The sequence below is a fragment of the Triticum dicoccoides genome, chromosome 4A (genome assembly GCF_002162155.2).
Source record: "Triticum dicoccoides isolate Atlit2015 ecotype Zavitan chromosome 4A, WEW_v2.0, whole genome shotgun sequence".
NCBI lineage: Eukaryota > Viridiplantae > Streptophyta > Magnoliopsida > Poales > Poaceae > Triticum > Triticum dicoccoides.
Window position 1 is genome coordinate 170,830,291 of NC_041386.1, and position 14,442 is coordinate 170,844,732.

Consider the following 14,442-nt stretch of genomic DNA (forward strand, 5'->3'; position numbering starts at 1 on the left):
AGACTCGCAATGAAATCAGGTGTGGCATCAATCCAACGAGATGGATTATTAACACGTCCCCATCTAGCCAGCTCATGAGCTACATAATTTGACTCTCTAATACAATGCTCAATAGTAAACCTTTCGAAATCTACTAGATAACTACGACATTCATCAAGAACCGGCGCTGCCGCCGTGATATTATTCGATCATAGTAAAAAAACAAGCAAAAAAACAAGATAACTACGACATTGAATCTACTAGATAACTACGACATTCATCAAGAACCGGCGCTGCCACCATAGAATAACTTTCATTGAATCTAAATACATCCACCACCGTGATATTATCCGATCTCACCACCAAATTATTGCATCCCGTATCTCTTGCTAGCTTCAGTCCTTTAAGCAGAGCTGCCGCTTCTACCGTGAAATTTCCTGATATTTTCTTAATGCTACTTTCATATAGGATGTGTGGCACCCGGGAGCTCCTGTATATTTTCCCCTCTTTCCCTCTGCTACCGATATCCACGTTCACGACTCCTCCTTTTATAGCAGTGCATGGATGTTGCCTGCCGTACATCAGCATAACATCTATAGACAATTCCAACGCTTGAGCTTTATTTTGTCATTGTGCGCAGAGATAGACTCGCAACTTTGGCTTCTTTGCATAGTCATATTTTTGGCTTAACTCATGTTCTTGCCTTATTATGCATATACTCACATTTTTGGCTGAACTCATATTGCTGGCTTCTTATATGCATGCGGATTGTTTGTGCTTTGTTCATGTGTTTTATTCATACAGAGTTGATCGTCCAAATTCCAGCGAGTACATTTATAGGACAGATTAACGTGCTCTTTATTTCCAGACTAGAATGACATTCATTCTTAACAGGAGGCAAAATGACGAAGCACATAGCTTAAGCCTTTCTTATGTGTGCAGATGGAAGACGCAATAGTGAACAATGCTCAACACAAGCAATAGTAAATGGGGGAATCAACGATGGTTGTGCGAGTAATCTTGATCGCCCCGTATTCAAATGCCAACAGAAACAAGGTTATAATCCATAGAAGATGTTGCTTGTCTAATCAGTGGCATGTCTCTTAGTGAATTGAGTTTATTCCATGGAGGGGCCCAGGAGCGGTTCTATGCCGAAATTCAGACGCGGACACCGTATTCAGATATACGGTTCACCCTTTCTTCCAGGACATGTCTCCGGTTTTTCAAACCAGAGGCCATGGAAGCCACCTGAAAGATGAAAAGAGCATGCTAAGTTGAAAGCAACTTTTCATAATAGTCAGTGAATAAGTTTTTTTTACATAAGAGTTATTTCACTTGCCTCTGCTCGCAATTCAAGAGACTGTCTTGTAGGAATAATTCTTAGTTGATCCATCAAACCTAGGGCCCCAAGAACAATATGGAACAAATTTAATAAAGATACAGTCAAATGATGTGTATAGGCTCTTATTTACACATACATTGTTTCAAAGTTTTCCATACTAAAAGGACCATCAATCTTTGAAGAAGAATTCAATACCTGCAGCTGTGGATTCTGCTTTGTAAATAGATCTTATAACGGACTGGATTTGCTTACCAGTAGATCTGCAAAATTCATGAGCATAACATTTAGATGTAGATTATTCTCAAGTATGGCGTTGTTCAAGGAAATGACAGAAGATGATTAGAAAAGCACCACATGTGTACTACCTCAAATCAGTTCGGCCACGCTGCAGATCACTTTCACCAATGACTACTTTGTCCAGGGTGTATTTGGAATCCTTTCTCAAGCTCTCAATAGATGTTTTGTATTCGATCATACTTTGTTCAACATCATTCAGTAAATCCTACAAAAATTATATGTGAGGACATCATCATATACATCCGTGAAGGAAAAGAATGTATGCATGTCATGGTTCTCATCTTTATGACCATGTTAGACAAGGTTGGTTACCGAATAACTGAAACTCAGTCATGACTATGAAAACAGAAAGCATTTTTCAGCATGAGTACTTGGAGAAACCACTGTTACATGATTCAACCGTAACGAAATAAACGAATATTCAGAAGTACTGAACAAACGAAACCTAATATGTTACAGATGTACAATAAAATTTAAATTAGCATAATCAGAGTTGCGGGCACTGTACCTTCTCAGTTTTAAAACGACCCAGAGTATTGCGGTATAAAAATCTCCGAGGGCCTGATGGTACAACATTCATTAGCTTTGAGACAAAAGAAACCATTGTTCTATCAAGAAAACAACCATATTTCAGTTGAAATAGGGAGAGGGCCACTTTTGAGTTATTTCTTGTTAAGTTGTAAGAGGGATACACTTGCAATGTGCACCACCTTTATATGTAACTGCACAATCCTAATAAATCTAGTGCACAATCAACACAATTAAACCCAAACCTCAGCCCACTTGTTAATCTGCATAGCATTCACAAACCCCAAGTTCTGCTTTGGCTTTTCTTGTATTGCTTGATCCTCGATCATTGGTAAGGGCACTGTGATCTGTTTAGTTATGTTACCATAAATGTATCAGTATTGCGGCAACATGACTAAAGGGATATGCCTTTTTCCCAAAATGCTGATCTGGGATATGCTTAACTCTAAAAATGAATAGCAAAATCATGTGGCATAGCTGGACATGAAATGCCAGTTGTTTAGGGTCAGTGGTCTGCAGGAGGAACAGTGGGTGAGACGTTGGGATGGTGAAAGGAATTCAATACAAGCTTGTCACAGGCTGGGGTGGGACTGGAAGTCAGGACAGAGGAGGCAAGAGAATCAGGTCAAAGAACTATGGGAGAGGGCCGGACATTATACTCCAACACTCCCCTCACGTCTATGCTCCTTTGTAGTTTATGACGTGGGCAGCGGAAGCGGGGGCAGGCCGCAATTATTTACTGCGTTTACTGGGCTTTGAACCCTGAACCTCTTGGTTGCAAGTTTATGCACCTAACTAGTTCACCCATCAGTCCGAACTGGTGGAGAGAGGCGGGCAATATATTTCAACACTCCCTCTCGCATCTAGGCTTATTTAGTCCTTAGACGTGGGATTGATGTAGGCCGCAGAATCTTTTTATTTTAATACTCCGTTGGCAGGTTCTTGAACTCAAGACCTCTTGTCTCGGATACCATATTGAATTCATGCTCCAGCCAGTTGCTCCAAAAGTCTGAACTGACGAAAAGGGCCGGGCATTATACTCCAACATTAGATAATCCTTATTTGACTAGGCCGCATCCACTTGTATCCAATATGCATCTAATTTGCGTGCCTTTATTTTAAATTTTAATTCTCCCGATACTGGTTGGATAAATATCAAACGCGTATCGGTACCGGACACGTATCCAATGCGGATATAAAAGCTTTGCAAGTGGTATCGGCGTTTCATAGGTGGGAAGAGAACATCGACCACTTCACTGGATCAGCGCCAAATACAGGACCCCTTGACATGCAACTTATGCGCAAGGGTTTGTCAAAAGTTATTTTTATAAGTAAAATATCCGTTAGCAGATGATGCTACTAAGTACCCCCTCTGTAAACTTTAGTGATCTAAAAGGTCTTGTATTCGTTTACAGAGGAAGTACTTGAGTAAATGACATGTGATTAAAATGCATCATCAGCTGTTTAATAAGTAATAATTTAGTCATTTCTCATGAAAGTTTCACCTACACTAAGTTCAATGGCAACTGATCATTTGTGAATCTTCAAACGCATGATGAGTCTTAGGCTAAGATTATAAATGGTAGCTAGACTACATGAAAAAAAAAAGATTTTTCTTATGTATCTGGTGGCCAAACTCAAAGAAGATCTCCCAAGTACCATTTTCCGGGTTTGCATCCCAACAGGGAATTAGCAAACCAAGAAAAACCAAACAAGATAGAACCTGATACACCTAGCTTGGCTTGATTCAAGCTTGGATCAGCTCAGGTTTGTAATCAGATAAAGATATATCGAAGCACCCCTCAGACGGAAAGGTATGCATACATATAGTGCATGTGCATAACCTCTGGCACCAAACTATAATCACTGGTAGGATTTAAGAACTTTAACGCGGCATGAATACTGCCTACACTCCAATAAATAAGATACTACATCGAAACAATGGAGCTTTTTTATAGGCAGGTGCTAAAAGAGAACTTCTGAAGCCTCCAAAGAAGAGATAATTCTTCACTAAAATTGTAATTGGTCTAGGAAATGACATAAGTTGTATTTCAGTCAAAAAATAAAGAAGAAAACAACTGCAATTGCAACTGCAATAAATGTTCATTAAGACTAACCATTAACCCGGAATAGACATGAGCGAGCATGCATCAAATTCACAGGTTTTGCGACATCAACTCTAAAAGCGAAATATATCCGATGATCTGACCTGTTAGCTCCTGAATAGTATTTCTCAGGTCAAAATCAGTTTAAACATTTCTGAACAACCGGATAGATATATGGAACAAGACAAATGGAAAGAAACTTGGCAGCCTGTTGATGGATCATGTTCTCCGGTTTCAGGATTTGTGAAACTATATAGTTTTCCTTCAATCCCTAATTCGTACCGATGAATCCCATTTCTTGTCTATGCGCGTATTCAAAGACATGACATAACCAAGTTTGTGTCCTAATATATACTCCCTCCGTCCGCGAATAAGTGTACATCTACCTTTTATTCTAAGTCAAAGTTTTAAAATTTTGACCAAGTTTATAGAAAATAGTAGTAACATATATGACATCAAATTGATATATTATCAAAGTACATTTCAAAACGAATCTAGTGATACTAATTTGGTGCCATAAATGCTTTTAGTTTTTCCTAGAAAGGTGGTCAAAGTATTAAAACTTTGACATAAGACAAAAGCTAGATGTACACTCATTCACGGACGGAGGGAGTAACATTCTGAAATCACCCTTAAAAGGAACCACACGGTTTGAGCTGATAAATTAATTTGCAAACTGTCTTGCATAACATTAGAACACTTGAAATATACCTCTGAACAAGATGAACCCTGCGACAGTGGCACATCCAATTGCCTCCGCTTGATGCTTGCTCACAAGAACCAGTGCATCCGAAATAGTAACTAAAATGGAAATAAAACCAAGTATTGATTGCGGAACCATCATAGTGAGACAAATACACCCAATGAGGAGGAGGGGCGGGGGCTAGATCTTGCCTTTAGCCCTCTCGACAAACACATCCTCGTAGGCTTTGTACTGTGACCACAGCCCTGGCGCAAAGCTCTACAAATGCAAGCAGAAAGAGGGTTAGTGCGGCAGGAAAAAAAGGGAAATTTAGGAGTAAATAAATAAATAGAAATACCATCTCGGTTTAGCCAATAAAAATGTGTAGCCGATGCGAGTGCAGCTATACAAGCATCGCGTGCAAAAGGAATGAGAGTCAAATATAAAATCGTTCGGGGACGAGACCAGCATGCATCAAGGCATAGGTTTTCTAACCCCAAAAATGGAATAGGAAGAGCTTGGTAATTTTTGCCATCGAATCCCAACCGAAGAACACAAATTCACGCACACCATCTTAAAGACGGATTCGATTCAGTTATACACGTGATTCCATGCAACCTGATATCACATCTGAGATAAAGAAGGGCACTCAGAAACACGCGAATCCGCCCAAGATTTGTAAAGAGGCATTGCAAGTTTCTGTAAGATTACGGGGCGGGAAGGGGTCGAGACCTGGAGCTTGCGGAGAGGCCAGGGGGAGGCGGAGGCGGAGGCGGCTTCCGCGCCTTGCGCCGGCGTGCGGCCGGTGTCCGATGACGCCATCGACTGGGCTCCCGCAGTTTCTCCGGCGACCGTGCGTTCGCGGATCTCTCGGGCTTTCTCTCTCTCTCTCTCTCCTCTTCGCCTCCTTGGGCGTTCTCTTCCCTTCTTCGGGTAGTGCTATTTTAGGCCCGTTCGATCGTAGCCCGAGAAGAGTTTTTTTTTCTTGAACGGTGGGCCGAGAAGAGTTTCAAATATTGCGTTGAAGCCTTGAACAAAAACAAAAGCGGGGTATGCATGGCCCGGTCCGTTCATGCCACGCGCCTCTCTATCTTATATAAAAGAAAAAAGAAGAAGAAAAAAAAAGGTAAGGCAGTCGACTATGTCGCAACAAGGATCCTAAGAAGAAGCCGCTCCCTCTATTCACAAATATAAGATATTTACAAAAAAAATTGAATCAAATGTATATAGATATATTTCAGTGTATTTGTTCGCTCATTTCAGACTGTATGTACTCCATATTTAAATATTTAAAATATATATATTTATGAACAAAGGAAATACTTGTACTTTTTTAGAAATGATGAGAGCAAATAGTTAGAGGGTGCCCGAACCTGAGTGAACTTTCTGAGGCACCCACGGGCGTGGAAGCTTGCCAGGTGACAAGCCCTCGTGGTGAGCAAGACGATATGAGGAAGTGTGCATGATTTTTTTCCCTGGTTTTCCTTGTTTTTTAAGGAGGGTCCATTTTTTTGGATTTGTGAAAAAAAAAGGTTTTTCTAGTTTTTTGGGTTATCTTAGCTCTTTTTCTTGTGCACAGGCATGCTCCCGCGGGCAGCACAGATGTGCTCTCGTGAGAGCACATGTTAATTCATGGTGTGTTTCTTGTGGGAAGACAAGTTTATTCATATTCACACCACGGATTAATGCTAGTTGCGAGTACTTGTTAATTCTCATTGGAAGAGTAAGTTATGTCAAAAAAGGTTTATCAAATATATCAACACGAAATCTAATTTGATGGTTTCAACGTGAGAAAGGCAACGTTGAAATGGTTCATGATGAGATCATGAGATATTTCTTCTTAAAAATGGATCTATAGAAGAAAAAAGCATGCACCAATCCTCAAATTCGTTCCGCGCGTGGAAGAAAAATCCACCAAAACATCCCCTGAAGGTGACAAATGGCACATATTCATTACGCCACTTGTCATCACCAAAGGCGTTTCACGGTAACTTTGCAACGAACATCCCTTAACTAGTGATTTTCCATGAAGGATGTATTGCTGATTCCTGATTGCATACATATCACACGCGGTTGCCTAGCGTCCGAAGTGGGTTAGCATATTAAGAGCATTGAGGCGCATTGTTTGCTATTGAGCACTTTTGGAAGGTTAAGCCCGGTCTTGGGAACATTTGGGTTCTTTTTCTTTGTCATGCCAGTGTTTTTCACTATTGATTTTACGCTTTCCTTTTATTTTATTTTTTATTTTTATTTTTACTTTATTAATGTTTTTCCGTTCATGGACATTTTTTGAAGTTTGAGAGCATTTTTAAATTTGTGAATATATTCTAAAATTCACAAATATTTTTTCATTCGTGAATATTTAGAAAATAGTGAATTTTTAATTTATGAATATTTTTCAAAATTTTAATATTTATAAAATTCATGAAAAAATATAAATTAAAAAAATTATGAATTGTTTAACATTTTCTGAACATTCTTAAAATTCTTGAACATCAAATTACTGGAAATAGAATTAAAATTCATGTTTTTCTTTCAAAATCATAAATACATTTTAAATCTGTGAATATTTTAAAATTTCTAAACATTTTAAAATTCAAGATGTTTTATAGAGTTAGTAAAAAATCTTGAATATAAAAAGAGGGGGGAAGTGACAAACAACTAGCAAGGCTAGCCAGATTGGCGGGCTGGCGCAACAGGTGAGCCGACGTAAGCGAGCGCTCGTTATGCACGCCGGGCCTGGCCCATTTAACGGGTGCTAAGTGTCAGCGGTCCTTCCATGAGGTTGACTCGAGGCTATACATTTTTTCTCAAAAAAAAAAGACTATAGGCGATACATCCCCTAAAAAAAAGAGTATAGGCGATACATATTAGCATGCGAACCAACCCATGCTTGAATGGTTAGAGGGATTATGGTATCCCCAGCCCATCAGGGTTCAAATCCTGGTGCTCGCATTTATTCTTAAATTTATGTCAGGATTTCAGGCAATGCGCATTTAGTGGGATGAGACATTCCCGTCGATGACGAGGTTCCTACGATGACTTTGTAAGTTTCAAGATGATATGTCCGCTCAGTCTTTCGGAGGTGCTCATAGGGGTAGGGTGTGCGTATGTGCGTTCATATGAATGAGTGCATGCACGTGTGTATGAGCGCTTGCTTCTATATTCTGTTCAAAAGAAAAGCACCGCCCGCCTATCAGGCATAGTTAATACTTTTCAATTCATTTAAAACAAATGCTAATTCCAAACAAAAATTTAGGGCGCAGTTTTTCCTACAGAAAGGATTCTTCATGGTCTATATTATTTTTCTCTCTAGGCCCCGCTTGGTGGCTTTGTAACATTTTCCGCATGTACATCTATAAAAACAATAATTTCCAAAGTAGAATTTTTGAATGAAAACTAGGAAAATGATACACAAATTAAACCTCGAAGGAATAAGATCTAGTTATCCAAGAATGAGGCACTTCATTTCAAAAAAAAAAAGAACGAGACACTTGATACCCAGTTTAAGGGAACAATAAATTTAAACTCAAGGCTCATGAATCAATGGAGATCGACTCATTGTTAGGTTCAACTCAAGAGCGACTCAAAAAGAAATGAGCTAAAAATAAGCGTCCATGTAACTTAATAAAAAAGATGATTTTGTGCAAACACTACACACTTAAATTTAGCACGACAACCTGACATACTATATTTATGTATAATGATCTTATTTTTATATTGAAAATAACATCATAATTAATTGTCATATATGTTATGTACATGCTTTTATTCTTTTATCTATAAGAAAACTTAGAATATTAATTAAGTGCATAGCAAATTTACGCATGGATATGCTACATGGTCATGCCCTATGCTAAAGGGCGGTACTACAAATCATCCGGATGATTTGTGTAAAAAATAAGCCGCCTCCACAGCCGTCCAATTAGACGCTCTGCAGCCCTATGATCAGCCAGCTCCCATGGGCAGCACCACTCAGCGCAGCAGCTCGATGGCAACACCTCGCAGCACCGTCTGGCGGCAAAGCTCCAACGACCCCCGCGGCGCCTCACTGCAGCTCCGGCGGTGCCCGGCGGCGCTTCATTGCAATCTCGCCGGAGCTCCAATGGCCCCCGCGCGCCTCACTGCAGCTTCGGCGGTGCTTCACTACAGCTCCGATGGCGCCCTCCTGCGCTTCATTGCAACCTCGCCGGAGCTCCACGACTCTGCACTGCACCTCTGGCAACGCCCGGTGGCACTTCATTGCAACCTCGCCAGAGCTCCATGACCCTCACGGTGCTTTACTGCAGCTCCGGCGGTGCTTCATCGCAACACGAACGGCATCCGGTGAGCTCCATTATAGCCCCGCGCGGTGCTCCAACGCAATGCTGCGGCGTCCAGCAAGCTCCATTGTAGCCCTGACGGAGCTCCATTGCAACTCCGGCCGAGCTCCATTGCAGCCTGGTGGAGCTCCAACGCAGCACCAACGCTCCGGCGAAGCAGCTCCGGCCGAGCTCCACTGCAGCACCGACGGCTCCGGCGAAGCTCCATTGCACCTTGGGCGGAGCTTCAACGCAGCACAGGCGCGTCCGCGAAGCTCCATTGCAACTCCGACGAGGTTTCATTGCAGTGCCGACTATGCTTCCGGCGGCCCGTTGCTCTGACAGCTTCAAAGGCAACATCACCGGAGTTGCGTCCGCCACCACGGTCACCATCATAGCACTGTGCGACGCTCCATTGCAGCTCACGAAGAAATCCATGGCAGGCGGTGGGCGACGTAGAAGCTACTCATGTTTCAAGTTGTTCGGTGCGGAGCACCGACTGCCTCCGTCGCAGACGACCATGGCGACACTCCTCTCTCCTCACGAAGGCTTTTGGTGGCGGGGGCTTGCAGTGTCCCTCAAACGGGACCGAGGGAAGGGGGAGGAGGGGGAGAAGTCTCCGACAGCGGCGACGACCGGCTCTGCTTCGTCCTCGGTGATCTGTATCAGAGAGACGAGAGGGAGAGAGAGACGCTCGAGAGGGAGACGCTGATTGAGGAGACATGGAGAGGGGGTGGAGAGGATAAGGTTGGGTTGATGCGGTGGGCAGGCCCACTAGGGCATGTGTCGATCAGAGGAGCAGGTTTACGAGAGAGAGATCATCCAATTTTTTTGAAAGATCCAGCAAATTGCTGGCATTCATATATTAAGCAGGAAGTAGCGGAAAAGTTAAACATGGGGGGGGGGGTCCAAGGATCAAGAGAAAAAATACATAAAAAGGGAAAGAAAAGGCACAACAAACCGTTTGGGTGTGTGCTACAACTTAGCCGATTCCTGATGGTGGCTCTGCAAAAGGTTGTGCTAGGCACTAGGCTCCTACTTACCGCCACAACTCAATGCTACGCCTAATCGCAGCCAGAATGTCGGCCCTCTGAGCCACTTTGCCTCTGAAAGTGCAGTGGTGTCGCTCCAACCAGATTTCCCAGAGCACGAGCATGACAATGGCCGTGATGCCCTTCATGCTTCCCTTCGCGGTGTTGCCGGTGATCATCTCAACGATGTCTGTTGAGCATTGAAGGGAGGACCACAGTCCTGGGTGCATGATACGTCTCCAACGTATCTATAATTTTTTTGTTCCATGCTATATTATATTTTATTTTGGACATTATTGGGCTTTATTATGCACTTTTATATTATTTTTGGGACTAACCTATTAACCAGAGGCCCATCCCAGAATTGCTGTTTTTTTGCCTATTTTAGGGTTTCGCGGGAAAAGAATATCAAACGGAGTCCAAAAGGAATGAAACCTTCGGGAACGTGATTTTCAGAACGAACATGATCCAGAGGACTTGGACCCTACGTCAAGCAATCAACGAGGAGGGCACGAGGTAGGGGGCGCGCCTACCCCCCACCCCTCCCGGCGCGCCCTCCACCCTCGTGGGCCCCCTGTTGCTCCACCGACGCACTCCTTCCTCCTATATATACCTACGTACCCCCAAACTACCAGATATGGAGCCAAAACCCTAATTCCACCGCCGTAACTTTTTGTATCCACGAGATCCCATCTTGGGGCCTGTTCTGGAGCTCCGCCGGAGGGGGCATCGATCACGGAGGGCTTCTACATCAACACCATAGCCTCTCCGATGAAGTGTGAGTAGTTTACCTCAGACCTTCGGGTCCATAGTTATTAGCTAGATGGCTTCTTCTCTCTTTTTGGATCTCAATACAAAGTTCTCCCCCTCTCTTGTGGAGATCTATTCGATGTAATCTTCTTTTACGGTGTGTTTGTTGAGACCGATGAATTGTGGGTTTATGATCAAGTTTATCTATGAACAATATTTGAATCTTCTCTGAATTCTTTTATGTATGATTGGTTATCTTTGCAAGTCTCTTCGAATTATCAGTTTGGTTTGGCCTACTAGATTGATCTTTCTTGCAATGGGAGAAGTGCTTAGCTTTGGGTTCAATCTTGCAGTGTCCTTTCCCAGTGACAGTAGGGGCAGCAAGGCACGTATTGTATTGTTGCCATCGAGGATAACAAGATGGGGTTTATTTCATATTGCATGAGTTTATCCCTCTATATCATATCATCTTGCTTAAAGCGTTACTCTGTTCTTATGAACTTAATACTCTAGATGCATGCTGGATAGCGGTCGATGTGTGGAGTAATAGTAGTAGATACAGGCAGGAGTCGGTCTACTTGTCTCGGACATGATGCCTATATACATGATCATACCTAGATATTCTCATAACTATGCTCAATTCTGTCAATTGCTCAACAGTAATTTGTTCACCCACCGTAAATACTTATGCTCTTGAGAGAAGCCACTAGTGAAACCTATGGCCCCCGGGTCTATCTTCCATCATATTAATCTTCCAATACTTAGTTATTTCCTTTGCCATTTATTTTACTTGCATCTTTTATTTCTCTTTATCATAAAAATACCAAAAATATTATCCTATCAGATCTCACTCTCGTAAGTGACCGTGTAGGGATTGACAACCCCTTATCGCGTTGGTTGCGAGGATTTATTTGTTTGTGTAGGTGCGAGGGACTTGTGTGTGGCCTCCTACTGGATTGATACCTTGGTTCTCAAAAACTGAGGGAAATACTTACGCTACTTTGTTGCATCACCCTTTCCTCTTCAAGGGAAAAATAACGCAAGTGCTCAAGAGGTAGCAGTGCACAGCTTGGCAGCATGCCATGTTGCCACCTTCTCCTAGATCGTCCCGGACAGCTCGCAGTGCCAGAACAAGTGAACTGAGCTTTCAAGTGAAGGAAATATGCCCTAGAGGCAATAATAAATTTATTATTTATTTCCTTATTTCATGATAAATGTTTATTATTCTTGCTAGAATTGTATTAACCGGAAACATAATACATGTGTGAATACATAGACAAACATAGTGTCACTAGTATGCCTCTACTTGACTAGCTCGTTAATCAAAGATGGTTAAGTTTCCTAACCATAGACATGAGTTGCCATTTGATTAACGGGATCACATCATGAGGAGAATGATGTGATTGACTTGACCCGTTCCGTTAGCTTAGCACTTGATCGTTTAGTATGTTGCTATTGCTTTCTTCATGACTTATACATGTTCCTATGACTATGAGATTATGCAACTCCCATTTACCGGAGGAACACTTTGTGTGCTACCAAACATCACAACGTAACTGGGTGATTATAAAGGTGCTCTACAGGTGTCTCCGAAGGTACTTGTTGGGTTGGCGTATTTCGAGATTAGGATTTGTCACTCCGATTGTCGGAGAGGTATCTCTGGGCCCACTCGGTAATGCACATCACTTAAGCCTTGCAAGCATCGCAACTAATGAGTTAGTTGCGCGATGATGTATTACAGAACGAGTAAAGAGACTTGCTGGTAACGAGATTGAACTAGGTATTGAGATACCAACGATCGAATCTTGGGCAAGTAACATACCGATGACAAAGGGAACAACGTATGTTGTTATGCGGTCTGACAGATAAAGATCTTCGTAGAATATGTGGGAGCAAATATGAGCATCCAGGTTCCGCTATTGGTTATTGACCGGAGACGTGTCTCGGTCATGTCTCATAGTTCTCGAACCCGTAGGGTCTGCACGCTTAACGTTTCGATGACAGTTATATTATGAGTTTATATGTTTTGATGTACCGAAGGTTGTTTGGAGTCCCGGATGTGATCACGGACATGACGAGGCGTCTCGAAATGGTCGAGACATGAAGATTGATACATTGGAAGCCTATGTTTGGATATCGGAAGTGTTCCGGGTGAAATCAGGATTTTATCGGAGTACCGAGGGGTTACCGGAACCCCCCGTGGGCTTAATGGGCCATAGTGGGCCTTATTGGAGAAGAGGAGAGGCGGTCAGGGCAAGGGCCATGCGCCCCTCCCCCCTAGTCTGAATAGGACAAGGAGAGGGGGGCGGCGCCCCCCCTTTCCTTCCTCTCTCCTCTTTCCCCCTCCACTCCTAATCCAACAAGGAAAAGGGAGGGAGTCCTACTCCCGGTGGGAGTAGGACTCCTCCTGGCGCGCCCCTCCTGGCCGGCCACACCTCCCCCCTTGCTCCTTTATATACGGGGGCAGGGGGCACCCTAGAGATACAACAATTGATCGTTTGATCTTTTAGCCGTGTGCGGTGCCCCCCTCCACCATAGTCCACCTCGATAATACAGTAGCGGTGCTTAGGCAAAGCCCTACGTTGGTAGAACATCATCATCTTCACCACGCCATTGTGCTGATGAAACTCTCCCTCAACACTCGGCTGGATCGGAGTTCGAGGGACGTCATCGAGCTGAACGTGTGCTGAACTCGGAGGTGCCGTGCGTTCGGTACTTGATCGGTCGGATCGTGAAGACGTATGACTACATCAACCGCGTTGTGCTAACGCTTCCGCTTTCGGTCTACGAGGGTACATGGAAAACACTCTCACATCTCGTTGCTATGCATCACCGTGATCTTGCATGTGCTTAGGAATTTTTTTGAAATTACTACGTTCCCCAACAGTGGCATCAGAGCCAGGTTTTATGTGTAGATGTCATATGCACTAGTAGAACACAAGTGAGTTGTGGGCGATATAAGTCATAATGCTTACCAACATGTCATACTTTGGTTCGGCGGTATTGTTGGATGAAGCAGCCCGGACCGACATTAAGCGTACGCTTACGCGAGACTGGTTCTACCGACGTGCTTTGCACACAGGTGGCTGGCGGGTGTCAGTTTCTCCAACTTTAGTTGAACCGAGTGTGGCTACGCCCGGTGATAACCCACAAGTATAGGGGATCACAACAGTTTTCGATAAGTAAGAATGTCGAACCCAACGAGGAGCTAAAGGTAGAACAAATATTCCCTAAAGTTCTATCGACCACCGATACAACTCTAAGCACGCTTAATGTTTACTTTACCTAGAACAAGTATGAAACTAGAAGTACTTTGTAGGTGTTTTTGGGTAGGCTTGCAAGAAAGTAAAGAGCATGAAAATAAAACTAGGGGCTGTTAGATAAAGACACAACTAAAATAAATATAGCGAGTGTGGAAAAGTGATGG

At 43.0% G+C, this 14,442-nt stretch overlaps 1 protein-coding gene across 1 annotated transcript; it reads right to left on the reverse strand.

The window, feature by feature from the left end:
- Positions 1–882: 882 nt before the first annotated feature.
- Positions 883–5,849, reverse strand: LOC119285568 (RGS1-HXK1-interacting protein 1-like). Its single transcript, XM_037564868.1, has 8 exons — positions 5,666–5,849; positions 5,146–5,212; positions 4,963–5,052; positions 2,127–2,179; positions 1,687–1,823; positions 1,517–1,581; positions 1,319–1,377; positions 883–1,227 (listed from the first exon to the last, which is right to left on the reverse strand). The coding sequence occupies exons 1-8, from the start codon at positions 5,753–5,755 to the stop codon at positions 1,138–1,140; spliced, it is 651 nt and encodes a 216-aa protein (XP_037420765.1). The 5' UTR covers positions 5,756–5,849; the 3' UTR covers positions 883–1,137.
- Between the last annotated feature and the right edge of the window lie 8,593 nt (positions 5,850–14,442).

Bases quoted from the DNA above. Each gene is read 5' to 3' on its own strand.
- LOC119285568 (XM_037564868.1), bottom strand. From the start codon at position 5,755: ATGGCGTCATCGGACACCGGCCGCACGCCGGCGCAAGGCGCGGAAGCC. The intron at 5,213-5,665 runs GTCTCGACCCCT...TTGCATTTGTAG, and splicing joins GGCCTCTCCGCAAGCTCCAG to AGCTTTGCGCCAGGGCTGTG. The intron at 5,053-5,145 runs GCAAGATCTAGC...TTTCCATTTTAG, and splicing joins GTTTGTCGAGAGGGCTAAAG to TTACTATTTCGGATGCACTG.